General features: G+C 41.5%; 2 protein-coding genes across 3 annotated transcripts; both read left to right on the forward strand.

Moving 5' to 3' along the window:
* The first annotated feature begins 41 nt into the window (after nucleotides 1-41).
* Nucleotides 42-18,400, forward strand: LOC135502863 (ATP-dependent 6-phosphofructokinase-like). Of its 2 annotated transcripts, XM_064796014.1 has the most exons (20): nucleotides 42-282; nucleotides 1,340-1,413; nucleotides 2,133-2,210; nucleotides 3,143-3,332; nucleotides 3,811-4,021; nucleotides 4,636-4,744; nucleotides 5,549-5,644; nucleotides 5,965-6,057; nucleotides 6,366-6,491; nucleotides 6,900-7,055; nucleotides 9,457-9,477; nucleotides 10,892-11,038; nucleotides 12,699-12,860; nucleotides 13,437-13,589; nucleotides 14,130-14,294; nucleotides 14,638-14,699; nucleotides 15,056-15,167; nucleotides 15,750-15,852; nucleotides 16,448-16,553; nucleotides 17,013-18,400. In XM_064796014.1, the coding sequence occupies exons 1-20, from the start codon at nucleotides 123-125 to the stop codon at nucleotides 17,152-17,154; spliced, it is 2,466 nt and encodes an 821-aa protein (XP_064652084.1). In that variant the 5' UTR covers nucleotides 42-122; the 3' UTR covers nucleotides 17,155-18,400. The 2 variants fall into 2 exon arrangements, with proteins under 2 accessions (XP_064652084.1, XP_064652085.1); XM_064796015.1 differs by lacking the exon at nucleotides 9,457-9,477.
* Nucleotides 18,401-20,553: 2,153 nt separating this feature from the next.
* On the forward strand, nucleotides 20,554-25,731 carry LOC135503411 (uncharacterized). Its single transcript, XM_064796971.1, has 6 exons — nucleotides 20,554-20,795; nucleotides 22,305-22,523; nucleotides 22,960-23,178; nucleotides 24,422-24,643; nucleotides 24,943-25,087; nucleotides 25,614-25,731. The coding sequence occupies exons 1-6, from the start codon at nucleotides 20,591-20,593 to the stop codon at nucleotides 25,729-25,731; spliced, it is 1,128 nt and encodes a 375-aa protein (XP_064653041.1). The 5' UTR covers nucleotides 20,554-20,590.
* Nucleotides 25,732-26,681: the final 950 nt, after the last annotated feature.

The raw sequence follows: 26,681 nt of genomic DNA on the forward strand, positions 1-26,681 counted from the left end.
GTTCGGGAACCGGTCACGGAAATCACCGAACCTCACAGCTGACCTGGAACTGCAGAGGTCGAAGAAGTTGAGTGGATAGCGTTTTCTGATCGGCTTGCAAAAGTCCCTCCTACAACCCAAAAATGGCAAGTACGGGGTGTACTGAGCCTCACCAGAGAGTGTTTCAGCGAAGATTCACAGAAACAAACATGTCTATCCCGGGAAGAGAGGGCAAATATCTTGCCAAAGGCACCCATTCTGGGAAGGCCATCGCCGTTTTCACAAGCGGTGGTGATGCACAAGGTTTGTGTACATTTTGTACAGTTTTGACATCTGCATCAATTTCTTTAGATTTCTTGTGTTTTCGTGATAGAATGCTCTATCATATTGCTATCTTTGACCTCTATTTTGCGGTAAGGAGCTAATGCGTTCATGTGCAGTCTGTAGCTTGGCCTTATGCTTGTTAAGGTTATAGGCCTAGGGATCTAAGATTTAACTGTCACTCAGTCTGCCTCTGGCGTGCTGTCAGATTCCAGATTGAGAATCAAGATTGCCAAATGATGATGGGGGTTGGATGAGCCCATGTTGTATGAGGAGGTAGAAGTCAAAGATGAAGCGAAGTACGACAATGGAGAATAGATATCCACGTGTCATTTGTCAGTGACAGCGTCAAATGATGTGAGCTAAGAGAATAACATCTGTATGACAACTGTCAGTGTCAAAGATGAGCGAGAAGACATCATGTCAACTATGCTGGTGTCGAATGAGGAGTGTGAACTGGCAGCAATATCAGTGCCCAGTGACAAATGATAAAGGAAAAGACAATAACGTGTCAAATTTGCCTGTCACGTGGCTGATATTTGGATTGGACAGACCTTGGGGAGACGATATCCACCTGTCAGCTGTCACAGTTCAAGGGAGAAGACATTGACATGTCAACATGTGTCACTGTCAACTGTCAGTTATGTCGGGGGTCAAATGATGTGGGAGAAAATAACTACAAGTCAAATGACAGAGGGATGACATTGGGTGATATGAATAAAGACTAGCAAATGCTTTTATCTAAATCTCCATGTACATTTACACTAGGCCTTCCTGTACAAAACCAGAGTAAAAGCATTTGCTAGTCTTTATTCATATCACCCATTGTCTGAAATGTCAGTTTTCAGTGTCAAATGATGACATCCACCTGTCGACTGTGTCAGTGTCAAATTGAGAGAAGAACAACCATGTGTCATGACAGAGGGAAGACATCCTCTTCTTAACCACTAACAAAAACATGTCCTGCTTGTCATGTTTGTTTTGTCAACTAATCAAAATTATATTGCTCTGACGATGTCGTGATGTTTACCTTTTCCAGGCATGAACTCTGCTGTTCGGGCTGTGGTGAGAGTTGGAATCTACGTCGGTTGTAGAGTCTACTTCATTAAAGAGGTAAGAAATCACTTGGTCAGTTGGTGGTCACTCGTTAATGTTATGGTAAGGGATCATCTCAAAATGTTTTGGTAAAGCAGTTTTCTTATTCTTCAGCATTCGCTTAGTACTTCTACTTTGTCAGTATCTTTGACAGACACAATTCTAAAAAAGGCATCCCCAAATTCATGTATCTTAAAGATTAGGACAATAAGTGTATGCTAATTATACTTGTCTGAACCAAATACAGTGGAACGTCTGATAGCGGACACCTCTCTATTAAGGACAACCTCTCTCTTAAGGACAACCTCTCTATTAAGGACACTAGTTTTGGTCCCAAATTGGTTGTTTTCAATTTGACCTCTGTAATTAGGACACCTCTCTAATAAGAACAGCACTTGTCAGTCCCAAGGGTGTCCTTAATAGAGAGGTTCTACTGTACAACCCTGATATGCTACCTGTGATGCTGCATGCTTGCACATATGTTATATCTGTTGAACCAAGGTTGTGAGGCCTGGTAGTGGTATTCCAGTTATTGGGTCAATTCCATTCCTGAAGGGAGGTTGCAAGACCTACCTTGTATCCCAAAACATATCAGATGTTTTTTTCTGAGGTAAATGTTATTAGTTTTGTAGTACCACATGTCATGATGTAACGATGTCTGGGCAGAAATTCAGTTTACGAACTTCAAAACGGTGGCACAAAATGGTTAAACGAAAACAACCTTCTTTCTTTCACAGGGCTACCAGGGTATGGTTGATGGAGGAGAAAACATTGTGGAAGCCAGCTGGCCCAGTGTCTCAGGAATCATGCAGAGGGTATGACTGACAGAAAGTTTCTGAATCTATACTATAAACTCCAAGGCCGGTCTTCTCTCTCGTGTCTGTTCTTAATTCAGAAATTTGAAATTGAACTTGATTTTGAATATCATGACTCGGCCCTGTTTACAGAAAAATACTGTATACACTTCAGCTGTGTTCTCCCCGCTGACCTTCTTTCCCCTAGTGCCACAACCATATTTTGGCACATTTTAGACTTAATTTGAGCAGTGTCGTTCCGGTTGGCCGAAAAACTTGTCCGGTGCTCTAACACTGAAACCATTACCAACTCCATGCATCTGTACGGGTGACAACTTTTGTTTTCCTTCTGCTAAAATGAAAGCAAAATTGTCCCAGGGTTGCACGTCGACAGAAAGTACAATAAAGAACTCTTCAGTTGGTTCCTTGTTTGGTCATATACATGCACTCATTAGATTGTAAAATAGGTCATGTTTTTTCAGCATCAAAGGTTTCGTTATATAAATAGAGAAAACTCAAAAAAATTCACTTCCTTGTTGAAGATTCATTTTCATTTCTACAATTCATGGCACTGTCATGTTCAGTGATCTCAAGATATTGTTGACTGACTTTGAAAAATCTTGATGACCTATTCTGTATGTTCAAAATAATAATAAAATAAATAAATAAAATTTGAAAATTTCTGTTGTGTTAATACACACTGATTGCTGTTGTGCAGACAGATATGAGTACTGTACTATCAAGATAGTCTTTATCAATTCCTGGTACACCCGTACTACTATCATAAACACCAAGTTTCAGCGGAATTGCATGCATAATAAATGCACTAGTGCATTGTGTATCTCTATTTTCCTGAGCCACCTGTAAAGACACTGAACACGAACTACCTACACCTTTAAGTCAAAACAGTAATTTCCAAAGACTAAAAAATATTTCTTTAATTTTCACTCCAGGGCGGAACCGTCATCGGCAGTGCCAGGTGTAAAGATTTCCGCGAACGGGAAGGTCGTCTGAAGGCTGCCCTGAACCTCGTCAATCACAACATCACTAACTTAGTGGTCATTGGCGGCGATGGAAGTTTGACTGGCGCAAACTTGTTTAGGCAGGAGTGGGGCGACCTCCTTGACGAGCTTTTCAACAGAGGTATGTCAGATGATTGACATCAATTACCACAGATGATTGACAGCAATCACCACACTACTTGTCTGGCTCCAACGAGTTCTATGTTGCGTAATATCGCTCAGTAGCTGGTTAATGGTACAGAAGAAACTGTCTTAACAGACACCTCTCTATAAGGACACCCCCTTAAGAACACTGTCTGATTTTGGTCACAGATTGGTAGCTTTCATTCAGTTTGACCTCGGTAATCCGAACACCTCGTCATAACACACAGCAGTTCTCAGTTTTATGGGTGTCCTTATTAGAGAGGTTCTGCTGTAATTTGAGTCAGATATCTTAAAAAATTAAATTTCATAATTTTTATTTTGGCCAATTGTGCAATTTTTTTCAGTTTTTCCATGTTTCGTTTATAGAAATTGTTCCCAAAATTAGCAAAAATAAAATCCCATGAAAATTTGGTGGTTTGTAGTAGATAAAAGGGTGTATTATATATTTCTTTGAGGTGATATTAACAAGGAAAAGCGTGAACTCTGTGGCCATTTGAACATCGCCGGTCTGGTCGGCTCCATTGACAACGATTTCTGCGGGACAGACATGACAATCGGCACAGACTCAGCCCTCCATCGCATCGTCGAGGCGGTGGACTGTATATCAACAACAGCTTCTAGCCATCAGCGGGCGTTTGTACTGGAGGTTATGGGCCGACATTGTGGGTATGTACATTGTATTCAATCGTCAAAGTGGTTAACTGTATCTGCTGCAGCTTTTAGCCATCACTGGGGATTAGTGTTGGAAGTGTTGGGCAATGGAGGGGAATTGGGATGTGACTTTGGTATTTCATGCTGAGAATGATTTTCTTTTTAGGCTGTCCCTAGCTCGGAAGTCACATCGTCCATGTCGGCCTCACGAGACTTTTTTTTGTAGAAAATCTCAACCTTTTTGACCAGCCACTGACTAGGTTGGTGACCTTTGGAGACTGAGCCTTTTCTTGCGTCACTCTCAAGCTGTGGAAGCGACTGCCAATCAGCTTGCGGACGCTAAACGGCACCCCTGTCTTTGCGGGTCACTTAAAAACCTATCTCTTTGCTGGGTATAATGTAAAGTGTCACTGATCACTTTCGTGGATGCTGGCACTATAAACACTTTCATTTTGATTGATGAATGATTGATTAAACCTGCAGTCTGGAGCTCTCTGCGGGTGGAGAAAATCAACTTGTTCGATCTTGTGACTTGGATCAAATCCTGGGGATCAGAAACCAAGGCAGTGATCTGATCGGGTTTTGATTTGAAGATCTTTTATTTAGTGTATCGTCGTTTTGTTTTTCAGTTATTTGGCACTTGTGGGCGCCATTGCCACCGAAGCTGACTATGTCTTCATCCCCGAGTGCCCGCCATCAGTTGACTGGGAAGACGACCTCTGTAACAAGTTATCCACGGTAAGAATGTAGCCCCGAATCTGAATCAAGTTCTTCATGAAGAAACAGACGTTCTAATAGGTGACGGAAATTCGGGGTTTTCGTGGGACGCAATTTTGAAGGTGATGACAGGAGCTGGGGAGTTGGATCGGTGGTCTCCAAATAGTATTTGGCATAGTTTGGTGCAGGTAGGCCTTGCCCATTTAAAGTGCTGAATTGCACTCCAGCACCTTAGTGTGCCTTTAACACTTTCAGCGCCCAGCCATATTTAGCGTACTTCCCCCAGGGGCCAAGGTTACGCCCCTTTTTACCCTTTTTCAAAATTATGAAAACAATAGAAGGAATGAATGATAGTCAGCAAAGCACTTGATTTTGCACAATGGTACCCCACACATAGAACAGTAATATCTGGTGTCTTTCCGAATGCCCGCTTTTTGGCATACTCTCGGCTACATCTGCCCCCGTCATCAATCTTCGACCCGCCATTGCGCCTATTCGAATGCAGACGATCTTGGCTATAAATAGCACATTGGCTGAACATCATACTATCACCTCAAGCGCTGTATAGTTAAATTATTTTCCCCTATACTGCGCTGCTAGTCGCCTCGAAGACAAAGCGGGAAATTTAAAAATGCGACGTAATATTACGTCGGATGGCTCAACCCTGTGAACTTGCAAGACGTAAAATGACGTCGGATGGCGCTGAAAGTGTTAACCAAATGAGTATAGTAATCAAAAGCAGATGATGTAGTACCATAGTTCTTTCGTTTTAAAACTTGATTATAAATTCATAACCTAACTTATCCCAACTCTATGATTTTCTAGGAACGTAAAATGGGTCAAAGGCTAAACATCATCATTGTAGCTGAGGGTGCCATAGACAGGGAGTGTAAACCCATCACTGCTGACCATGTGAAAGAGGTTAGTATCCGCAGTAATCGGGATGTGAACATTTTTCTCCTCCTAAAATAGTAAAAAGGTCGTATCTCAATGGCAGATATTGAAAGATCTATTCCTGAGTTCTCTGTAGAAATTTACATTTTCGAAATTTGACCAAAAATAAACATTTTAGAGGATGATTTTGCAAGGAATGGTCATTTCTAAGAACTACATCAAAATGTTTCTTTTTTGCTTTGAGCGTCTAAAATAGTAAACTGAAGGCGTGACTGATAGACTGATATCTCATTGTAGGAAAACTTAGTATTCTTTTGGAGTTGTAAACGTAACTTCATCATTTTCAGCTGATAACCAAACGTTTGAAATACGACACTCGGGTGACTGTCCTTGGTCACGTCCAGAGGGGTGGTGCTCCTTCAGCCTTTGACCGTGTCTTGGTAAGTATGACACTCGGGTGACTGTCCTTGGTCACATCCAGACAAGTGGTGCTCCTTCAGCCTTTGACCGTGTCTTGGTAAGTATGGCACTCGGGTGACTGTCCTTGGTCACATCCAGACAAGTGGTGCTCCTTCAGCCTTTGACCGTGTCTTGGTAAGTATGACACTCGGGTGACAGTCCTTGGTCACATCCAGACAAGTGGTGCTCATCTTGGGGTGCTCAGGTTGTTTTTCTTTGCGTTTAACCTTGATTGTAAAAAGCTCCCCGGGTTGGTTGATATGTAAATCTTATCATTTTGATATTACAGGGTTGTCGAATGGGAGCTGAAGCAGTCCTGGCTCTGATGGATGCCAAACCGGACACCCCAGCTTGTGTAGTCTCACTCGAAGGGAACCAGGCGGTCAGGGTACCTCTCATGCAGTGCGTGGAGAAGGTAAACTATTAACTAGGGTTGTTGAACGAGTACTCTGAGGTAGTCCTGGCCTTAAAAGCCCTGCAGTTTGTTAAAAATTTATAATTGAATTTGAAAATTTCCAAGAATGTAAGTTTCAATATTGCTATTGCATAGAGTGATACACAAATACCATGAATTATAAGTTTCAGCAAATTTGCATATGTGATGCATTACGCCATTGTGTATAACGGCATTTCTATCATAATGAGCCACGAGTCAACACAAAGAGCAGACCTCTTTGACAAATGCCAAACCTGACACATATCACCATGAATAGTCTGAACGCAAATCTGAACATAGTTTTGGAAAGTTCACTAGGTTTACCATATTTGTGAGGCGTATTTTAAAAGTTACAATTTGTGATTATTGCTTTCTATCTTTGTCCAGACTAAGGCTGTCCAGCTGGCCATGGATGCGAAGGAGTTTGAAAAGGCCTGGAAACTTCGAGGAAAGTCATTCATGAACAACCTTGAGACCTACCGGAAGTTGTCCAAGGTCAAACCACCAGAAACTGGGTGTAACCCAGATGGAACAGTTTGTCCGGTACGTATCAAGTTCAAGCAGAACTCAGTATCTTTCTTTTGCTTACAGAGTAGAACTTTTCCATCAAGGACACCTTCGGGACTGACAAGTACTGTATTTAAAAGAGAGGGGTCTTGATTAGAGGGGTGAAATTGACTGGAAACAACTAACTTTGGACCAAAACTAGTGTCCTTAATAGAGAGGGTGTCCTTGATAGAGAGGTGTCTACTGAGGGAGGTTCCACTGTATTCTATATTATGTCAACAGCACACTTACTTAGGCTCTGGTTTTGACTCGGGTGAGCACTTCCATTAATTTTTAGCCATTGTTCCTCCCTACCGGTGTTGCCCATTTCTTTTCACTGAAAGCATGATGCGCTGGTCATTCTGCTTGCCAGAGACACAGTGTCCCCAAGAGAAAAAAGGGGACTGTGTCAAACTAAATGTAAGTGACTTCTTTCATTAAAAGGTTTTCAATTAAAATGTTTATTAGAAACGGCCAAAGAAATTTCTTGATGCACTCACTAAAAACGATCTTTCAATAATTATCTGGCTTAACCTTTGCCACTTTGTTCTCAATGACAAGAAGAAATCATGTATACATTTTACATGACATGCAGATGACGTCATCGCTGCCATATTGGACATGAAAAATGTGTGGCCTTGACTCAAATTGATGACGTCGACATCAGTTCAACCTCATTACGCTCAGTGACGTCACATACCAAATGACGCAATATAGAATGAATGTGTGACTCAGTGTGAGTCAGTGGTGTTGCACTGTCGTGAGGCCATCATTTTGCCGTCTATGGTCCAAATTTTTGCAAAGGTGGTGAATGGACCCTGCGAAATCTGAAATCTGTCGATATTTAAAATTTCCTCTTTCCATTTTCTGCAGGGATTTCAGGTATAACCTCGTTATAGTTCGTCATATTTAGTATTCTATTATATCTTTACCAGTTTTCTCTTAAAGTGAATTTCGCTTGGCCAGCTTTTAGTCTACATTTTTAACCGCCCAGGAAATTGTCCTCTCATTTCCTGTTCAATGTAACGTAATGTAGAGTAATGTAATGTAAATACCTAAGTTTGGCAAACTTATCACAAGAATGATTTCTGTTCAAGCGCGCTGTTCAAAATGCCAGTGCAGAAGAATGCTTATACATGTAGTAGTTGGCTGGATTCTGTCTGCTAAACATGTGCGCAAATAGTGATCCAATCCATTCAGAAACACAACATTCCACAATAATGACTCATGCATCAACTTAGGAGTTTCATTCATGCTCCCTCTGATACTGACTGAGGTGCGGGAAATGAATGGGCATAAAACTAGGGAGGTTGAGAATAGCAACTTGTCACAGATCCTTGTTCATAAAAACCTTGTTCGGATAAACCTCTGTAGAAGACGACACACTTTGTGTACATTTCTATCTGTATAGGTATAAGGATCTGTGGGAAGGCACTGATCTCGACCTCCATATTGAGACCTGCCTAGCGGGTGATTTTCACTTTAAGACATCTTCGCTTGCTGTGCCTCGTTATGACCTCTGGCAAAAGTAGGAGCGTGTCGCAATCGGGAAAAGTAACAAAAAGTGGAAAAAATGATAGAGGGAAATTGTAAAGTGATTGTCTTAAGAATTCAAAGTCGATCTTTTTACACAATCTCATCTGGTTTGTAAGCCATTTTAGCGACTTGGTTTCTCTGAGGTGGCCTGCTGACGAGCGGTTAAATTGCTGCGACTTACAGTCATTGTGGAACCCAGTGATTATCTGCAGATGAGATGTTTTGTCGCAGCGATTTAGAACGCTCGTGTGCGCGGTATTTCACGATTTTCCGACAAAGGTAACATGCCTTCAAGCAAACTTTTGTCAAATTGAATTTGGCGACTTCAATATCACGTTGTCATATGTATCATTTCAAAGTGCAGCTTGTGCGTTAGTTCAAATGTTTTCTCAATATTGAGCTGGAGCCAACTTTTGCCAGAGCAGGTCACTTAGTCTTCTCAGTCTAAAGACGAGTGTTGTGTTGTCAAGAAAATTGTCATGAAATGGAAAGAGTGACGCAGTAGTTTCTCAGTCAGGACTTTCCAACGTCAAAGTCATTTTGTTGTATTTGATTGTGTATAAATTCTGTGATGTCTGAAAGTCCTGTGGGGTCGTCCCTAATAATGTACCTAGCACATCAGCCTACTACAACTTTAGGAAAAGCACTCCATCTGATCTGACTTATTCTAAAGCCCTCTATCTATATAGGGAGGATGCGTCTTCATCAACGTGGACTTTTGGTGGAATCTGGTTTTGATAAGTGTTCATCTTGTGCTCGAGTATGACAGCGTACAGTGTTGCCGATAGGCCATTTTCGAGATGCATTTCTTTGGAGAAAATAGCCTTACAAACGAGTCTTACAATTTCATTTCCACATTCAGAATGCGTCACTGAATATGAAGGTAATCCTAATGATAACATGGCATTTGTGATGATCTTTTAGACATGTTAGATATTCTTGCTTGATAGACACACATAATAGTATGAAAATAGACAGCAGTGTTGGCTTTCTAAGTTGTAATATTCACATTTCTTGTATGACTGCGGGGGGGGGGAGCCTAAACTTATGAATTCTCATTATAACAGGGTGACTGTACAAAAAAAGTTTGGAAGGAAGTTTGTGTATATACATTTTGACGCATCTCCTTCCCAGAAGAGCTCTGCATCCCCCTTCCCAGAACTACTCTACAGATGTAACTAGTTGCATGAATAAGCAGAACCCTTGTTGTCCTTTTACTTAGATCAGCGGCCAGAATGTTGTATTAGAAACTTAGTGAAGTTGACAATTGAGAAAGATTTAGATTTTGTTTCCGCTTCATGCATGGGTGGGGGGGGGGGGGGGGGGTTAATGTTCTTATTTTGTTTGACTTTGTTGTTATTGCATTATCAATTTGTTTAGAATTTGCAAACTGTGAACGATGAATTTTTCGCAATGTTTTCTTTTGCAAATGCGCCTTCAATGTGAACTTTAAAAGTGCCAAAATCTCAACTGTAATGCCTATTTAAAAGTTTTGACTACAATCATGATAGTTGGCCTACTGCCTATTGAAAGTGAGCAAAAAAGCCAACGTTTACCCTTGTGAAAATTTCACGGTTCACAGTGTGAGGTCTGTTGTGTTCCGGAGTGCCGGATGTAGTAAACTTAGTCAGCGTTTCACTTTCTTGGTGTAGTTTTGCACTGCAAGAAGTTCTTAGGTCAGTGTTGGGTCACTGTCTCATGGATATCCCTGTGGCAGTGGTTGGACATTGTAAATCATGCTAGTTCCTCTTTGTTGACACATCACGTCTACATGTACTTCTTCCTGCACCTCTGCGCTGCTATGGCAGTCGTCGTCATTGTGACAATTTGACCCCCAACCGCGCAACGGGCACCCTATTTTCCTGCATGGCTACAACAGTACGAGGCACCAAGTCTTAGAGCAGTTTATCACTTCAAACCAGCCAGGTTGTGCCAATAAATTTGATTGTAAAGACTGAACAAAGTGTACATGTAGCATGGAATGTGGTTGCCGTGAATTTTCTGAAATGTCAAAGGGGTCTGTTTCTTACGAAATGTGCACAGTGTTTTGCATACATCAGTTCTTGACGAGTCATTCCAAACTGCTCCCAAAATTCGGACTCTAGAGGTACTTATACTTCAAGGTTGCCTCACCAAAACCTCTGTGGTCAAAATAAAGCTAAAAATTACAAAATCCATTATAGAAATGAAACATTGTAACTGAGGTGTTTTAGAATTTCACCCTGGTCTTAGCATGTCAGTTGTCATTGAGCCAGCAACCTGAAACCTATTTTCAACATCTCTTGAATTCTTTTCAGTACAAACACAATATTGGGCTTATGAACATCGGTGCTCCAGCTTGCGGTATGAACGCAGTCATCCGGGCCGCTGTCAGGGTTGGATTGTTCGAAGGTTATGGAATGAAGGGGATCTACGGAGGCTTGGACGGGCTTGTCAGTGACAATGTAAGTTTAGGAAATGGGCCCATGAATGGCCAGCCAAACATGAATAGGTCCATATAGCCATATGAGACCCGATGTCCACTCTGTTTCTTGGTCTTTTGAATGCTCACTGCGCCACAGTATTTAATGTAGAGCAGTGCAGCTCTAATCTGCTTACTCTTTAGCATACCAGTGCTCAAAGGAGGGGGTCCCTTTATTTATGTTTACAAGTTTCAATGGTAGTGCCTATAGAAGAGCGAGTGCCAAACTATCTGTGCCCTTAGGAAGTTGTCATGTTTGATTTTGACTGCAAGGGATACGAAATCAAACTCTTGTGCCAGAAATGATACGATGAAACTAATATTGCATTTGATCAATACGACTTGTTCGTGAAGGCTATGGAACTGATACTGTCTGATATGGCCAGGGAGATGGTTTTTAGCTCACCTCTTAGCAGAGGTGAGCTTATCCCATACCGTGGCGTCCGTCGTCCGTCGTCGTCGTCGTCGTCGTCGTCGTCGTCGTCGTCGTCGTCGTCGTCGTCGTCGTCCGTCGTCCGTTAGCAGGGCACGTTTCGTAACTGTTAGAGCTATTGAGTTGAAACTTGGTACACATGTACCCTTATGTAATGACACCTTGGAGACCAAGTTTCAATCCGATTCGTTTCATGGTTTGGCCACCAGGGGGCCAAACGTTAAAAGTGAAAATATGCAATATCTCCCTTAATAGTAGTCAGGAAATTTTGAAAAAAATATGGTAGGTACTTCTAGCAAAGGTGCATCATATATCCTCCGGGTTTTTGATTTGACCTCCTTTTCAAGGTCACAGAGGTCAAATGGTGTAAATTGGCCGTTAGGATGTAACGATGGCACGTTTCTAAACTGCAATGACTATTGATACCAAATTTGGTACACATTTACCCCTTAGTCAGGTGATCTCAGGGACCGAAGTTTGGTCCAATATGATTCACCACTTGACCACCAGGGGGCAAAATCCAAAAACCTTAAAAATGTGATTATTCCTTAACTTCTTGCCCGATTGCCACCAATTTGATATCATGGGTACATCTAACCACCATACAGTATATGTCACACAGGTTTTTAATTTGACCTTCTTGTAAAGGTCACAGAGGTCAAATGGCGTAAATTCGCCGTCAGGCCGTAACTATGGCACGTTTCTTAACTGCAATGACTATTGATCACAAATTAAGTACACATGTACCCCTTGGTCAGGTGATCTCAGGTACTGAAGTTTGGTGCCATCTGATTTGCCGTTTGACCTCCAGGGAGGGGGCCAAATCCTAAATTCTTCAAAATGCCATTATTCCTAGTAATGACTTGCCCGATTGGCACCAATTTTATATCATAGGTACATCTAATTCTAACAACCATTCAATGTGTCACCCGGGTCTTCTTTGATTTGACCTACTTTTCAAGATCACAGAGGTCGAATGTACTGTAAATTGGCCATTTTGGGGAAATTGTAATTGCTTGGACCTACATCAAACCTAACACTACATGACACAATACCATGCTCTTTATCCATCTTTCCTCCACATGAGGTGAGCACAATGGCCCTGGCCATTTTTTTGCATGGGACTTGATTCTCAATGACAAATAATTAAACTTTACTTTTTTAAACGATAATGCACATAATTAACGAAAATGTCTTGTTGCTTTTCCAGGTCAAGCCTCTGGGGTGGTCGACAGTACACATGTGGGCAAGCAAGGGAGGCTCCATGATGGGCACGTCTAGGACAACGGTCAAAGATCTGGGAGCAGAGAAAGTAGCAGAGCATATCAAAAAGCACAATATCCATGCGTTGATTGTGGTCGGTGGTTTCGAGGTACAAAATTTCACAGCCATTTTAGGGTTCTTTACATGCAGTGGCTTACGACAGCTGGCCTTGGTGAAAACTTGATGGAATCTCCCAGTGACATAAGACAATGGCAAAGGTCCCTAGCACTTTTGGTTGCTCAAACCATTATTTTGCACTTTTAAGGTCAATAAAGTACATGCAGGGCCTTTTGGTTTTAACTCTTTACCTACTGTAGCCAGTATTTACCGGGTGTTGCAGTAATCCCTAATGTCAAATTTGTCCCAAGTTCTATCATTCACCTCGGTCCCTAATTAAAAAGAAATTTGTTAGTTATGCCTGAAAAAATGAGATGGCAGCACTGCAGTCTGCACTCTGTCCAAGTCCAGGATGGGTAATGCTAGCTATTTTGCAGTTAAACTTTTCCCCAGCCAAGATGGGATCCAGGCCGCCCGGTCTATTCGGAGTGTTGGCCAGGGTAACTATACCCTGCCAAAACCCTGCCCTGTAGAGAAAGTTAATAAATAAATAGATGAATAAATAAATAAAATAAGGTACCGGTAAATTTAAATTGTGAAATGAAAATGATTTTTCTTCTCTCTACAGGCATACAAATCCGTACTGGAAATGTATGAATTCCGTAAAGACTTTGAAGAATTCTGTATCCCGATGGTCGTCGTCCCGTCGACGATCAGCAACAATGTGCCAGGATCTGATTTCTCCGTCGGCGCGGATACAGCTCTCAATGAAATCACCGACGTAAGTACAATAGAACCTCTTTATTAAGGACATCCTTGGGACTGACAAGTTCTGTTCTTAATAGAGAGGTGTCCTGATTCGAGAGGTCAAATTGAACCATACGACCGATACTTTGCACTAAGTCAGTCTTGCTACTTTATTTTAGACAGCGGAACATGTGACGAATCACATCGAAAAATGTCTTGAGTCACAGCTGTGTTTGAACACCTTGTCAATTTCTGTATCTTTCATGACACCTGTGTTTCGAGAAAATCGATTTAAGACAATTATGAAGTAAACATGCATCATCGAACGCAGAAATGAACGCGCAAAATTTCAACCCTATTTACATGGAGTGCATTAACCATGAAATTTTGGCAGCAAATGCGACGATAATCTGTCACTGTGTGGAAATGAGCAAATCGTCAAAGTTTCGTGGCAGGAAAATTCAACCGTTTACAATGAAAATATGACCTGCGGCAAACAAATCACTTGTATGTCGTCGAGACCATGAATATGATACCCCGTTGGCCGAAATCTAAATGTTCATCTTCATTTCAGATTTGCGACCGAATCAAACAATCGGCCACCGGATCGAAGCGACGTGTGTTCATCGTGGAGACCATGGGGGGCTACTGTGGCTATTTAGCCACCCTCTCTGGACTCGCTGGAGGGGCTGACCAGGCCTACATCTTCGAGGAACATTTCTCTATCAAGGACATGCAGGTGCGTAGGTTTTTGGTTTTCAGTGTTCTCACCGGATACTACAGTTAGAGTAGAACCTCTCTATCAAGGACACCCTTGCGAGCGAGAAATGATGCCCTTTATAAGAAGAAATCTCGATTACAGAAGTCACATGGTATAGAGTTGACCCATTTGGGACTGAAACTACTGTCCCTTCTAAAGAGATTGTCGTAGTCTTAAAGATAAGTATGTACTTTTCCATTGTTTACAAAGTATTTATTCTTTGGGACCAAAACTACTGTCCCTTCTAAAGAGATTGTCGTAGTCTTAAAAATAAGTATGTACTTTTCCATTGTTTACAAAGTATTTATTCTAATTTCTTCAGGGCGATGTAGTGCATTTGAAGGCCAAGATAGAGGATGGAGTACAGAGAGGTCTCATTTTGAGGTAAGCTGGCTTCCTTGAATTTCTAGAACTTCTTTGATTTGGCTTATTCACTAAAGAAAACTTGAATTTCTTGAAAAAGGGACTTTCAATCCTCTAAACTTGGGATTATGCCTACGGGGTAAATCTCTATGGCGTCTTTTTCGGCAATGTCGTAATGTTTGATGCATCATAGCACCTTGCGTCGTCCGGACGTCAGACTGATATGTTAGTCTACCGTGCATACTTAGGTGTACGAATTCCACAAAGACTTCGACTCCATCATAAAGTTACACATTTCTTCCTCTAAATGGTCCATAACTAAGAATTAGTAACGACTAGTCTTTTTCAATTCTTGACATAACCTGTTGTGATTTCAGAAATGAGTATGCTAACGACAACTATACCACCGACTTTATCCAGCAACTTTACTCAGAGGAGGGAAAAGGTGTTTTCAGTTGTAGAAAGAACGTTCTGGGCCACATGCAACAGGTTCGTGCCTCAAAGACGCAGTGACATCTTTAACGTTTTGTAGTTTGATATCATAATGAAAATAAACAATACAATGCCACTGCGTAAATTGTAGAATTTGTGATTTACGCACGCCACCTGGTGTCCTCCCTGTGACCCTAAGGGCTACGCTGGCTGGAGCTCTGACCCCTGGAGATCCAACTGTGCCAGACAGATCTTAGGCATGGGTGCAGACTAAAGTTGGATCCAAGCGTTGGTTGATCATGTTGATGACGCTTCAAGATGGCAGCTCGTTCACGCCTACCAGGTGGCTATTATATGGGCCTATAGCTCATTCTGCCGCTACACTGAGTTAGGGAAAAGTGGGACTATAGGCAGGAGCAGAGGGGTTAAATTGGCAATCTTCAGGTGACTGACATACACAGTAAGGGCACTGGGTCATGTTAGATTCAGCACTAAATACAATCATTGTACAAGCGGGAATAGTTTTGACGCACTTTAAGATTGGAAAGACCCCTATTGGCGACATTGTGTAACTTTATCTTGCCTACTTAGCAGCCGCCTATAGTGTCCCTGTATGAGTACATCTTCTCTTTTTTCCAGGGCGGAGTGCCGACGCCGTTCGATCGTAACATGGGCACGAAACTGGCGGCCAAGGCGGTGGAGCGTGTCATGACACAAATTCAGCAGTACGAGAAGCCAGATGGTGAGTGTGTCATGTGTCAATCTTTACGTTCAAAAGCCGTGTTAAGCTATTATTCCGGATGATTTATAGTGAAATCCCAGATGTATGACATCATTTCTGCTTATGCGAGGTTCTAGGTAGGCCTAGTGCCTGACCATTATGTGTTAGTGTGTCATCAAAATTATACTGACTCGACTTGACTTCACTTAAAATAAATTGTTCCATTTAAAATATGGATGGTGAGTGAGTCATCGACGTTTGTTCCATTTAAAAATGGAACAACATGTTCAATTTTAAGGCATTCCAAATTCTTGGTGCCGGTTATCGATCAATCAACAGTCTCTCCTTCCACCACCCCTGAACACTTGGAGACAATACCACTACCCCTGGTTAAAACATGGGGAGAATGTATGTCAAGCACCATAGCTTTGATGGATAAGGAATCATGCTCCGTGCTTGTGAGGACATGAAAGATGCCTGGAGATTGCATACATCGTCATAGCCCTTGGAGTCGAGAGGCATGCATTATCTGTTTCGTTGTATTAACCTTGTTGGTCAAGATGCTCTTTCCTTGAAGAGATGAATATCGATGTCTTACATGTATTTGCTGCTTTAGGTTCTGTATTCTGTGATGATGAGGAAACTGCCTGTCTTCTCGGGTTGGTGCGTAGGGCGTCAAAATTCACCCCAATGAAAGAACTAAAGAAGCAGACAGATTGGAAGTAAGTTCCACTGTTCTCATAAACACAGGCAAAAGTATCCATGGATGTGGATCTATGACGGCAATTTATCATCGACGTTCTATGATGGAGAATCCCCATCATAGATCCATGGATGGAACCCATGGTCGTATCTACTTTGGGCCCATCATCGATCCATGGATGGAATCCATAATAAATTTGACGGGCCGTCGAAGAATTTTTGTTAAAGGCCTACGCCGTTCATTAAAAATTTTGAATTTGTAAAAACTTCCAATTGCGGAAATGCATACTAGATATAAATTACAACATTGCCATTGTGTAGACTGATATACAAATACTATGAATACCAAGTTTAAACAAATTTGTATTCACAATGACTGTACTACGGCATTGTGTATTAGTGGATTTCTATTTAACTGGACCACAAGTAATTACGAATGGCGTACCCCTTTAAGATTGGTGAACTGATCTCTTTTTTAGGCATCGTCTCCCACTGGAGCAGTGGTGGTTGAAATTGCGGCCCCTCCTCCGAATCCTGGCGAAACACGAGAGTGTATACGAAATGGAGGGCGTGAATGTCACCTCCACTGATGCGGAGAGTTCAGATGGCGACGTCCTGTAAAAGGCAAAATGGAACCTAGGACCGTCGGTGATTGAGTGTCTTATCCTAGTTTTCCTTCATCCGCTTGTGCAGTGATGTTCGTCGTTGGATGTTGAAGATCTCTGAGGGATGCATTGTGTGCAGCTTTTTGTTTTGAATCAATTTGAACAATTCAGATGTACAGCAGAACCTCTCTATTAAGAATACTAATGGGCCTGGCAAGTGCTGTCCTTTATAGAGAGTTGTTCTGATTAGAGGGGTCAAATTGAATGGAAACAACCACTTTGTGAACAAAACTAGTGTCCTTAATTAAGAGGTGTCTTCTAAAGGAGGCTCCACTGGACCTGCTGGTGATAAAAAATATTGATAATACTGTATCAATGCTATTTAACCGGTTGAGGGTCGCCTTACGTGTAATAGGCCTATTTGAAAGAGACGCGCCAAAACGAGCTAAGTACTTAATGGTGTTGAGACAGTCTGTAGTGCCCCAAACAATGCAAAAATTCAGCACACAGCTCTACGTTGAAAAGTTTGGTGCCTGAAGATTGACATTTGGGTGTGATGCCACTGACAGGATTACTTCAACTAAAGGGTTTTTGCCTTCAACCCTTAGACAACGAGTAAGAATCATGCGGTGTAAAACTGCAGTTTTGTGCCATAGGAAAGGAAATCACGAGTCCTTTCAGTTTGGGGTGAATATGCTTGAAGGGACAACTTGGGCGTGGGATTTACCTGGCCTGGAGGATAATGCCTTTGCTTGCCACCATGCGCCGCCACTTAAAGTATCACAGCAATGATGATCACTAAAACTGATCTTTGCCGGTGTTGCGAGGCAGTTTTGAACGTGGATTGTGAATTTCAGGCAGGCCTTTGGTTTATACACCCCATTCTAGCATTGTTTATTGCAGTTCAAAGATTTTTCAATGATCCTGTTTGGCGACATTTCGGTCCTGCTGGAAGTCATTCTTGTATGAAAAACCAACATACCTCATGCCCAAGGTGTCCCTTTAAACTTTGGAGCTTTATGTTTAGTTATTGTATACTATTTGGAAAATGTGTAAAGTAGTTTTGCCCAAATTCTGAATCATTGTAATATAAGATGCCTAATATTGTAATTTTGCTTTGTAAGACAGGTCATTGTTAGGAGAGTTTTTTTGTACGAGATGTAGGTGCTTTATCATTGTCATTGTCCACTTGTCATAGTCATGCAAGTGTGTTTAAGTTATTCATTACGAAAAAAAAGTTAACAAGATTGTTTTAAACTGTACTGCAATTGTTTGGTGTTATTCTGTTCAGTTCTGGTCATGGTCACAATTCTGTTTTGCTAGAATTTGAGGACACAAAACAACCGATGTCCCAATTTTAGCGAAAGGATTGTTCCTGTTTGAACCGAGACAACATTTTTACATCAGGAAGGACTACTGTAACCTGGAAGATATTTGCGGTTGCCAAGATTTCACCGCAAAACTTAATATTTTGCGGATGTATATTTTGTTGAGCCATGTACGAGAGCTACGTGAAATTTTGTGCTCGTCAATTTTGTGATTTAGGTCGGACCGCAAAATTAAAACGCCTGCAAAAACTTTCCTGGTTGCAGTATTGGGGTATTGGCGGGCCCGTGGGCTTTGATGAGCATGATGTGGTAGCCAGCAGAGCAGTATTAAAGAGGTTGCCAATTTCATCCAGATCACCTGATCTGTTGTGGTTTTGTCTGGTTTGGGTCAGACGGCAAAATAAAGATATGGATTATTCGAGTATGACAATCATGGCATTTTGCCCATCTGGTTGTGCCGGTTTTGGGGTCACGTGGAAGACCAATCCAATCAGGTCAAATAGGCCTAGGGCAACAATCTCGAAATATGATACACTTAAGATGAAGAGGTACTTACTGAAGTGTCACAAGTTAAAAGTTAGATTAAGTCGAAAAAGATCGTGAAAACGAAATTGTTTTTCACAGATAGGCCTACTATTCATTATTATCGATTCGGGGTCTGCCATGAACAATGGAACAGTAAGATCCTATAAGGCAGCCCAAGATGAGTGTGGTTGCAAATTCAAGAAATCAGTGCCATGAGACTTTAACCACAAATAATGTTTAAAATGAATCAGTCTTTTAGGTTTCAGAAATATCCTTTTTATTTTAGTATGAAAAAACGATGATTTCCGGTGCAAGGAAGAGGCAGACCTGCTTGTCCTCCTCTGCCGAAAGCGACCAATACGTTAACAAAGGTCACAGAAAGGCACTCGGCATGTTGGAGAAAAAAATCACCTATCGGGTAATGAGTCAAAGGTGCTTTTAATTTATTAACAGTTTTCACGACCTCCTGGTTATAAGCTCGGCGCTCTAACCACCCTGCCACTGATCCCTCTGATAAATGGAACCTGAATGTCAGTTTTATTTCTTCGATAAGTGTTGGGCGGTAGGCGTTACCGGTATATTGAAAACCACTGGTTATGTCACGATGTGGGCAGACATGTTCTCAAAAAATGACCTTGTTCATGGCTATATTCATCTCCCTGAATAACACCGTCGGGAAATTTCGTAGAAATTACACAACTTAGATCTTTCACGGTTTCAGGGAAGATCAGTGGCGCAGTGGTTAGAGCACCCGGCTCATAATCAGTAGGTCGTAGGTTCGATTCTCGGAAGGGTCACTGCTGTTTCGTCTTTGTGTCTTTGAGCAAGGCACTTAACCCTACTTGCTTCTCTCCACCCAGTAAATGGGTACCTAGCTGGCAGAGATGGCAAACTATGAATATTAGTCCTGAGCTGAATAGCTGCAGCTCGTACCTGTAATACTCCCAGAGAGTAAAGCAAGAATGTACAGGCCAATAGCTAGGGTTAATAATATTAAGCTATATATCATAATTATGATGAATCTATGATTGGTCGAGAGAGCGTCAAGATATTTGGGTAATCAATCATAGTCTTTGGCTCCTCCTTGATGTTGTTATTCCAGTGTTATGATTTCATGAATTTGTCTCTTGACCCAAATAATCATAGATAATTAGTCTAGATAGATAATTATCTAATGTTATGCCAAGATAGATAATTATCTAGTGTTAGATAATTATCTAGTGTTAGATAATTATCTAATGTTATGCCAAGTGTTAGGATGTCAATTATCTAGTGTTAGATAATTATCTAATGTTATTATCTAGATAATTATCTAGATAATTATCTAGATAGATAATTATCTAATGTTATGCCTATGATAATTATCTAGATAGATAATTATCTATCTTGGCATAACTCTGGCTCGTAGTGCCGGCCTCGTTTCAGTAGGCTTAACCTAGGTGAATTCCGTTGTTGTCGGCCTGTGAAATATTGCCTGGGTAGAGGCCGAAACAGTATAATATTAGGATGTCGATGCCATTTGCCAGTGTTTATAAGATGATGACAGGGCGAGGAAACAATCATATCCTTTTTTGAGACCGGGCTGCGAGGTTATCAAGCATGGATATAATAGCCACAGTAATGCTATTTATAATTCTAATAACAACGTCGGCGAACATCGTAAGCTGCGAGGAAGAAGACGGACTCAATAGGCCTACTCATTGCCCACCAGGGCAATATTACGCAATGGCTATAAAGCAATGCCGTTCATGCGTATACCCCTGCAGAATTGACAGAAAAGCCTGCCGTGCCATGGGATGTGCTGGTAAGTTTTTATGATATGACTATGTCGATTTTTGATACAGCTAACATTATAATCGGGAAGGAACGGATCGATAGATTTACACTCATTTAACATCGGCTCATACGATCGACACTTGTTGATTAACCAGACGGCACAATGAATTATAACATCCAGAAGTACATGTATTAAGGTAGCAGGAAGGGGTGGGCGTTTGTGGTTTCTGAGCGTGAGGGGGTATAGTGGTGTCTGTTGACTGTGACTGAGACTAGGCTATAATGGATAGTAAAACATTACATTTATTGTTCTATTTTGTATGCTTCAGAAGGCATAGTTCCAGTTTGTAATTATGAGTATTGTAATTATAAGTATTGTTTTCGCTCAGGTTTCTCGTCCAATCACGTGACCTCTCCAACACTCGATAATGCACTTTTTCGTCCACGTTTTAGGCCAATCTTCGTCATGAACATGAAATCTAATAAGCGCAGTACTTAAATCAGATGTTTCTCTCGGCTTGAAAACATTCCTGGGTAAAATCCATTGAGTACCTTTCCGTGCTTAAAATCTCTACCGCTGAATTCTATAAATAGAAACTATTAACATCGCGGCAGTGTGGTTCCCATTGTGCGCCCTCCCACTTCACACCATCTCAGGAAGTTTTACGGAGAGGGAGGGCGTGCGGTTTGAAGAATGGCCAAAATGACGTCACGTTTTCCTCGCAATGCGTATAAAAGGTATTTTGGGAGATCCAATTCTGAAGTGCAGTAGATCATACTTAAGATACCCTGGAAGCAACTTCAGGCAATTTACGCAAGGTCACCCAACGTTTTCCACCACAATGTATCTGGGCCGAAGAAACACTGCGCAAGATTACCTCGAGCTGGAGTTAAGATTAGATTATGCTAATGACTCGAGGGGCCTAATGGTCTTAGGTTGAGTAGCTTCGCGCGATATGCACCATTCTGGGAAAACTCGATGAGGAAGTATGCTCCGCGTGGTGGCGCTGAGGCGGCCGCTGTTATCAAGAGAGTGGTGTCACTCTAGAAGCTACTTGGTGATAACGAATGACGGACCTAACCAAAATTGCTTACATTTTCTCATTGCTACAATGAAAGACCTAATACTGAAACCACATGTCTGTTGACTGTACTTTAAGAGAGACTGGCATCATGCCTAGACTGGCATCATGCCTAGTCTCTCTTAAAGCATCATGCCTAGTCTCTCATAAAGAACAATCAACAGACACCACTATACCCCCTCACGCTCAGAAACCACCAACGCCCACCCCTTCCTGCTACATTAATACTTCTGGGTAACCATCCTGAAAATATCAGGCCATTTCAATCCATACATACTTATTCTCCCTCATGGAAACATGCGTAAGGAGAAGTCGTGTTGTAGGCCCTGCTTGCAAGAGGATGCTTGGTAACACTGCAGTGACATTCAACCCATTAAATTATCAGTAGGCCTACATTGTTAATTTGCAAGTCGTCTAGCAGTGCCGCGAGGTGTAAAGATTTCCCCGTTCGATAGATTACGAAGCAACAACTGCTGCAAGTACCAGAAGCAACCGTGAGGCAGTACATGTAAATGATGTCAACGTCGATGAACATCCTATGCGGCAGAGTCGAAAACGAGGCAAAGGGCGTTGCGAACGAGGGGAATATTATGAAGCAGCCATAGAGCAGTGTCGGTCCTGCAGTATCCCTTGTGCGCTCAGCAGGAGAGTTTGCCACGTCATGGGTTGTGATGGTAAGTTTTAATAATATGACACATGTGACTTTTTGGACAGCTAACATCATACAGTAATCCATCCTGGCAAAATCAGTTAAGTTGTTTTCAATGAATATATACCCCGCCCGATATTTTGTAGATGTCGAAGGTGTAAAAAAGCCTGATCTCAGGATGACAGTAATCGGGAAATAACGGATCAAGTAATAACATCAAGCATAGAGTAATCTTTGCTTTGTAACCATCCTGGAAATATCAGGCAATTTCATTCGATACATACTTATACTCCCTCATGGAAAGATGCGTAGGAGAAGTCGTGTTGTAGGCCGTGCTTGCAAGAGGATGCTTGGTAACACTGAAGTGACATTCAACCCATTAAATTATCAGTAGGCCTACATTGTTAATTTGCAAGTCGTCTAGCAGTGCCGCGAGGTGTAAAGATTTCCCCGTTCGATAGATTACGAAGCAACAACTGCTGCAAGTACCAGAAGCAACCGTGAGGCAGTACATGTAAATGATGTCAACGTCGATGAACTTCCTATGCGGCAGAGACGAAAACGAGGCAAAGGGCGTTGCGAACGAGGGGAATATTATGAAGCAGCCATAGAGCAGTGTCGGTCCTGCAGTATCCCTTGCAGCCTCAGTAGTAGAGTTTGCCATGTCATGGGGTGCGATGGTAAGTTTTAATGATATGATACATGTGGATTTTTTGACAGCTAACACCATACAGTAATCCATCCTGGCATAACCAGTTAAGTGGTTTTCAATGAATATATACCCCGCCCGATATTTTGTTTATGACGTAGGTGTAAAAAAGCCTGATCTCAGGATGACAGTAATCGGGAAATAACGGATCGAGTTATAACATCAAGCATAGATTAATCTTTGCTTTAAGTTATTCGTATCAAAAAGCGGGACGTTTTTTAGATCACCCGATGGCCCCTTTAACCTGTTTTCTGCTCTCGAGCAGTACACACCACCAACACTGCAATAGACTAGGTATAAACAGTGGTTTTCAATTTACTCCCCTCCTCGATATTTCATGCGACGTAGGAGTATCAAAAACCTGGATCTCATAATGATAAGCTGTAGGACCTTTGTCGTCTTGTCGGCGAAACTCCTGTGGCCTATATCTTTTTGCAAGGCCACATCCTCGACAGAAGATCACTATCTCAAACTCTATCAAGTATTACTTTGATTGAATGAACTGAATGATAAGGGAGATATTGCGATTGAAACTTGACAAAGCATGTATAGGAGACAAGACCACAATTGATTTTTTAAGCCTTTTAGCAGTTAAATTGTCAATGTTTGACCGCGACGCATCAAAGAACGCGTGGTGTTGTGAATCTGAAATTTAGATTATGTTATTCCGGACAGTCGGGCAAGTAAATGGTGAAAAATAAAATGGTGATTGACCACGGAATTTTTTTTTTAATCGACAAATTAGACAGACTTTGATATTTCCACTCTTTTCAGCCAACTGGCAGAAAAAACTCAAAACACGCCCCCTATTACCCAATTAGCAAAATTCGAAATTAATTTTTTCATCAAATAATTTCTTTATATCTGTAGACTTGCCACAACAAATATTTTTTCAATACCTCTCCAAATATGTACTTGAGAGTAAAAAACATGCACTCGTCTAATAGATAGGCCTGGACCCTCCAACCTATGAATATTCATTAGTGGTCTTGTCTCATAGCCATTTCAGGTGAGGCTGGCAATACGTTTAAAGGGAGTAAAGAACATGAGGATCAGGATGCAGGATTTGAGGCATTTTTTTATAGTTGATGAATACTAGAACGAGTGCACACAGTGTATTAACGTTAAAGTGACATTCCACGCATTTAAGTTTCATCGCATTATTGTTGCAAGTCGTTCTTGAGCAGTGCGGTGATATTTTCCTTTTTCGATAGGTTACAAAAGTTACCAAACAACGACCACCTTAGCCAGTACCAGTAGCAGCACCGAGGTTGGAACAATGCTAGCCAGTACCAAAAGCAGCACCGAGGTTGGAAAAATGGCAGCAAATAATCAGTTCAACTTCAATTACATAATCGGTGGGACTGGTGGAGCGTTAGTGCTGTTGTTTTGCGTTGTTATCATTCTCGCAATCTGGCTGATACGGCTTTCTAGAGGTAACTGTTATCCATTAACGCTTTTCATTGAAAGTGAGAATGAGAGTCAGAGTGCGTCATTGATTTCTCTATAAAATGTAGTGTAAACTAATTAAGATGGTAAGATAGTGATCGGACAGCCATCGCAAGACCGAGGGTATGGGACACAATAGGCGCAGTAATGCTAATGCTAAGGTCAAAGATGACCGGGTCATCATGGAAGCATAAAAGGTCATTAGTTTGCCACCGCATTATTCTTCATTTTCAATATTTTAGGTTTTGCAAGTCTAACAATACTTTGATATCAATTTGCACTCCAGGAAAGAAATACATGCGTGAGAATCACTTAAACGAAAAGTCCAAAAAGGAGGAAAAGAGTTTACTGAGGAATAATGAACAGTCAACTCGGCGCTGCTTTAGGGACACTACGACTATCAGTATGGAGGGAATGGATGAAACAAACATGTAAGTAAAGAACTCTGGCAGCGACATCGAAGCAACTGGTAGGTTTGGTTTCTCAACTAACAGCGCCTACGAAGAAAACATTTAATGATTTTTGAACCAAAGACTGTAGAAAGAAGGGGGTTTATTGAAAGATTCTGATTGAGCCAACCATATCACAGAAGAAGCTAGATTGATCGCTGATTGTCAAAAAGATGGCAGGACGGAAAATGCCGATAACTACAACAGAGTGTCCTTTTCTGGATTGATTCAAAACAAGGTCCGATGAATTCATAGAAGTTGAAGTTTAATTTTCCCCTTTCCATCAACAACTGTGTTTTTAAGGCCTGGGTATGATCATGAAGGGAACATAGCTTCATGATATTATCAAGAAGTTTCTATGAAATTTCCTTGGTAGGATGCATTTCTGTCCATTCCTCATCAGAAATACAGTAGGCCTAGCCAGAAATTGTGATTGTTATAATCGCAGTATCTGAACCAAGCCATGTATTCAATTTTGTATTTTTATCACGGTATTATTTGATTTCAGATTTCGATCCGACCATTTATGTGACCGTGTGAGCGTGGAAGCTGAGCAGAATTTAGCCTATAGTTTGGGTGTGGACACATGCTCGGCGACATCTATCGTCTCGCTAGAATCTATATAGTATGATATAAATATATCTATTATAGAATCGATGAAAAATCTGTATAATCTTGTGGACAATTGGAATTTTAGACACTCTTAGATGAGTATATTATCTATACGGTCCTATCATGTCAAGAGGAATGCATAGCGCATATATTATTCAGCGGTGGTTAAACTTGAGTTAAGGAATTGAACCCGAGGCGGAGGACCTTGGTTGAGTTACCAAGACACTCGAGGGTGGAGCTAAAATACAGTCCAAACCCGAGCCGACAGGCGAGGGTTTGGACGAAATTTTAGCTCCACCCGAGAGTGTCTTGGTAACTCAACCAAGGTCCGAAGCCGAGGGTTCAATTTCTATTCTAAAAAACCTCAAACTTAAAAAGATAGGCCACGAAAATAACTTGAATATGTGCGAATTTGGCAAATTCCATCCATCGCCGGCCCGGCCGGAGCGCCGGTAGCGCCATTGTTTACATTATGTTACGGCAACGTTACAGAAAATGAGACATGTACATTTTGTACAGCGCGCATAGGAAGTCCGCATCGGCTCGCTCAAGTGATGCTAAAATCCACGCAAATGGGCTATTTGGAGCGTTTTTCTCGGCAAATATGTGTAGTGCTCATTAAAAAACTTAGGGTGGTTGATGCTTCCTTGACTGATTTGTGTTGGAAGCAGTGTTTTAAGAGCCTCAAACTTCTGAAGTGAGCTGAAATTCCATTGACGTGACGTGTGCATGGTTCCACATTTTAGTGCAACCCGAGGGAACTTTGGTAGAGCATCTTGGTTGCGTGTCCAAAACACTCCGCTCTCAGAACGAGGCTTATGCATTTTCCATTTAAAAGTTGACTTTACGGTACCAAGGTATTTTAGAATGATAGATCAAATGATTTCCAGCCGTATGCGAAGCCTCACGTCAGTCGATGACGTTATTACGTCAAGTTCTCTTTCGGCGGCAAATTTTGCAACAG

The sequence above is a fragment of the Lineus longissimus genome, chromosome 19 (assembly GCF_910592395.1).
Source record: "Lineus longissimus chromosome 19, tnLinLong1.2, whole genome shotgun sequence".
NCBI lineage: Eukaryota > Metazoa > Nemertea > Pilidiophora > Heteronemertea > Lineidae > Lineus > Lineus longissimus.

What these genes read in the sequence shown, in the direction of transcription:
- LOC135503411 (XM_064796971.1), top strand. Translation starts at nt 20,591, where the DNA reads ATGGATATAATAGCCACAGTAATGCTATTTATAATTCTAATAACAACG. An exon ending in CCGTGCCATGGGATGTGCTG is followed by an intron (nt 20,796 to 22,304) that starts GTAAGTTTTTAT and finishes CCCGTTCGATAG; the next exon opens with ATTACGAAGCAACAACTGCT. An exon ending in GCTGATACGGCTTTCTAGAG is followed by an intron (nt 24,644 to 24,942) that starts GTAACTGTTATC and finishes TTTGCACTCCAG; the next exon opens with GAAAGAAATACATGCGTGAG.
- LOC135502863 (XM_064796014.1), top strand. Translation starts at nt 123, where the DNA reads ATGGCAAGTACGGGGTGTACTGAGCCTCACCAGAGAGTGTTTCAGCGA. An exon ending in TCTCAGGAATCATGCAGAGG is followed by an intron (nt 2,211 to 3,142) that starts GTATGACTGACA and finishes TTTTCACTCCAG; the next exon opens with GGCGGAACCGTCATCGGCAG. An exon ending in CAGCCTTTGACCGTGTCTTG is followed by an intron (nt 6,058 to 6,365) that starts GTAAGTATGACA and finishes TTGATATTACAG; the next exon opens with GGTTGTCGAATGGGAGCTGA.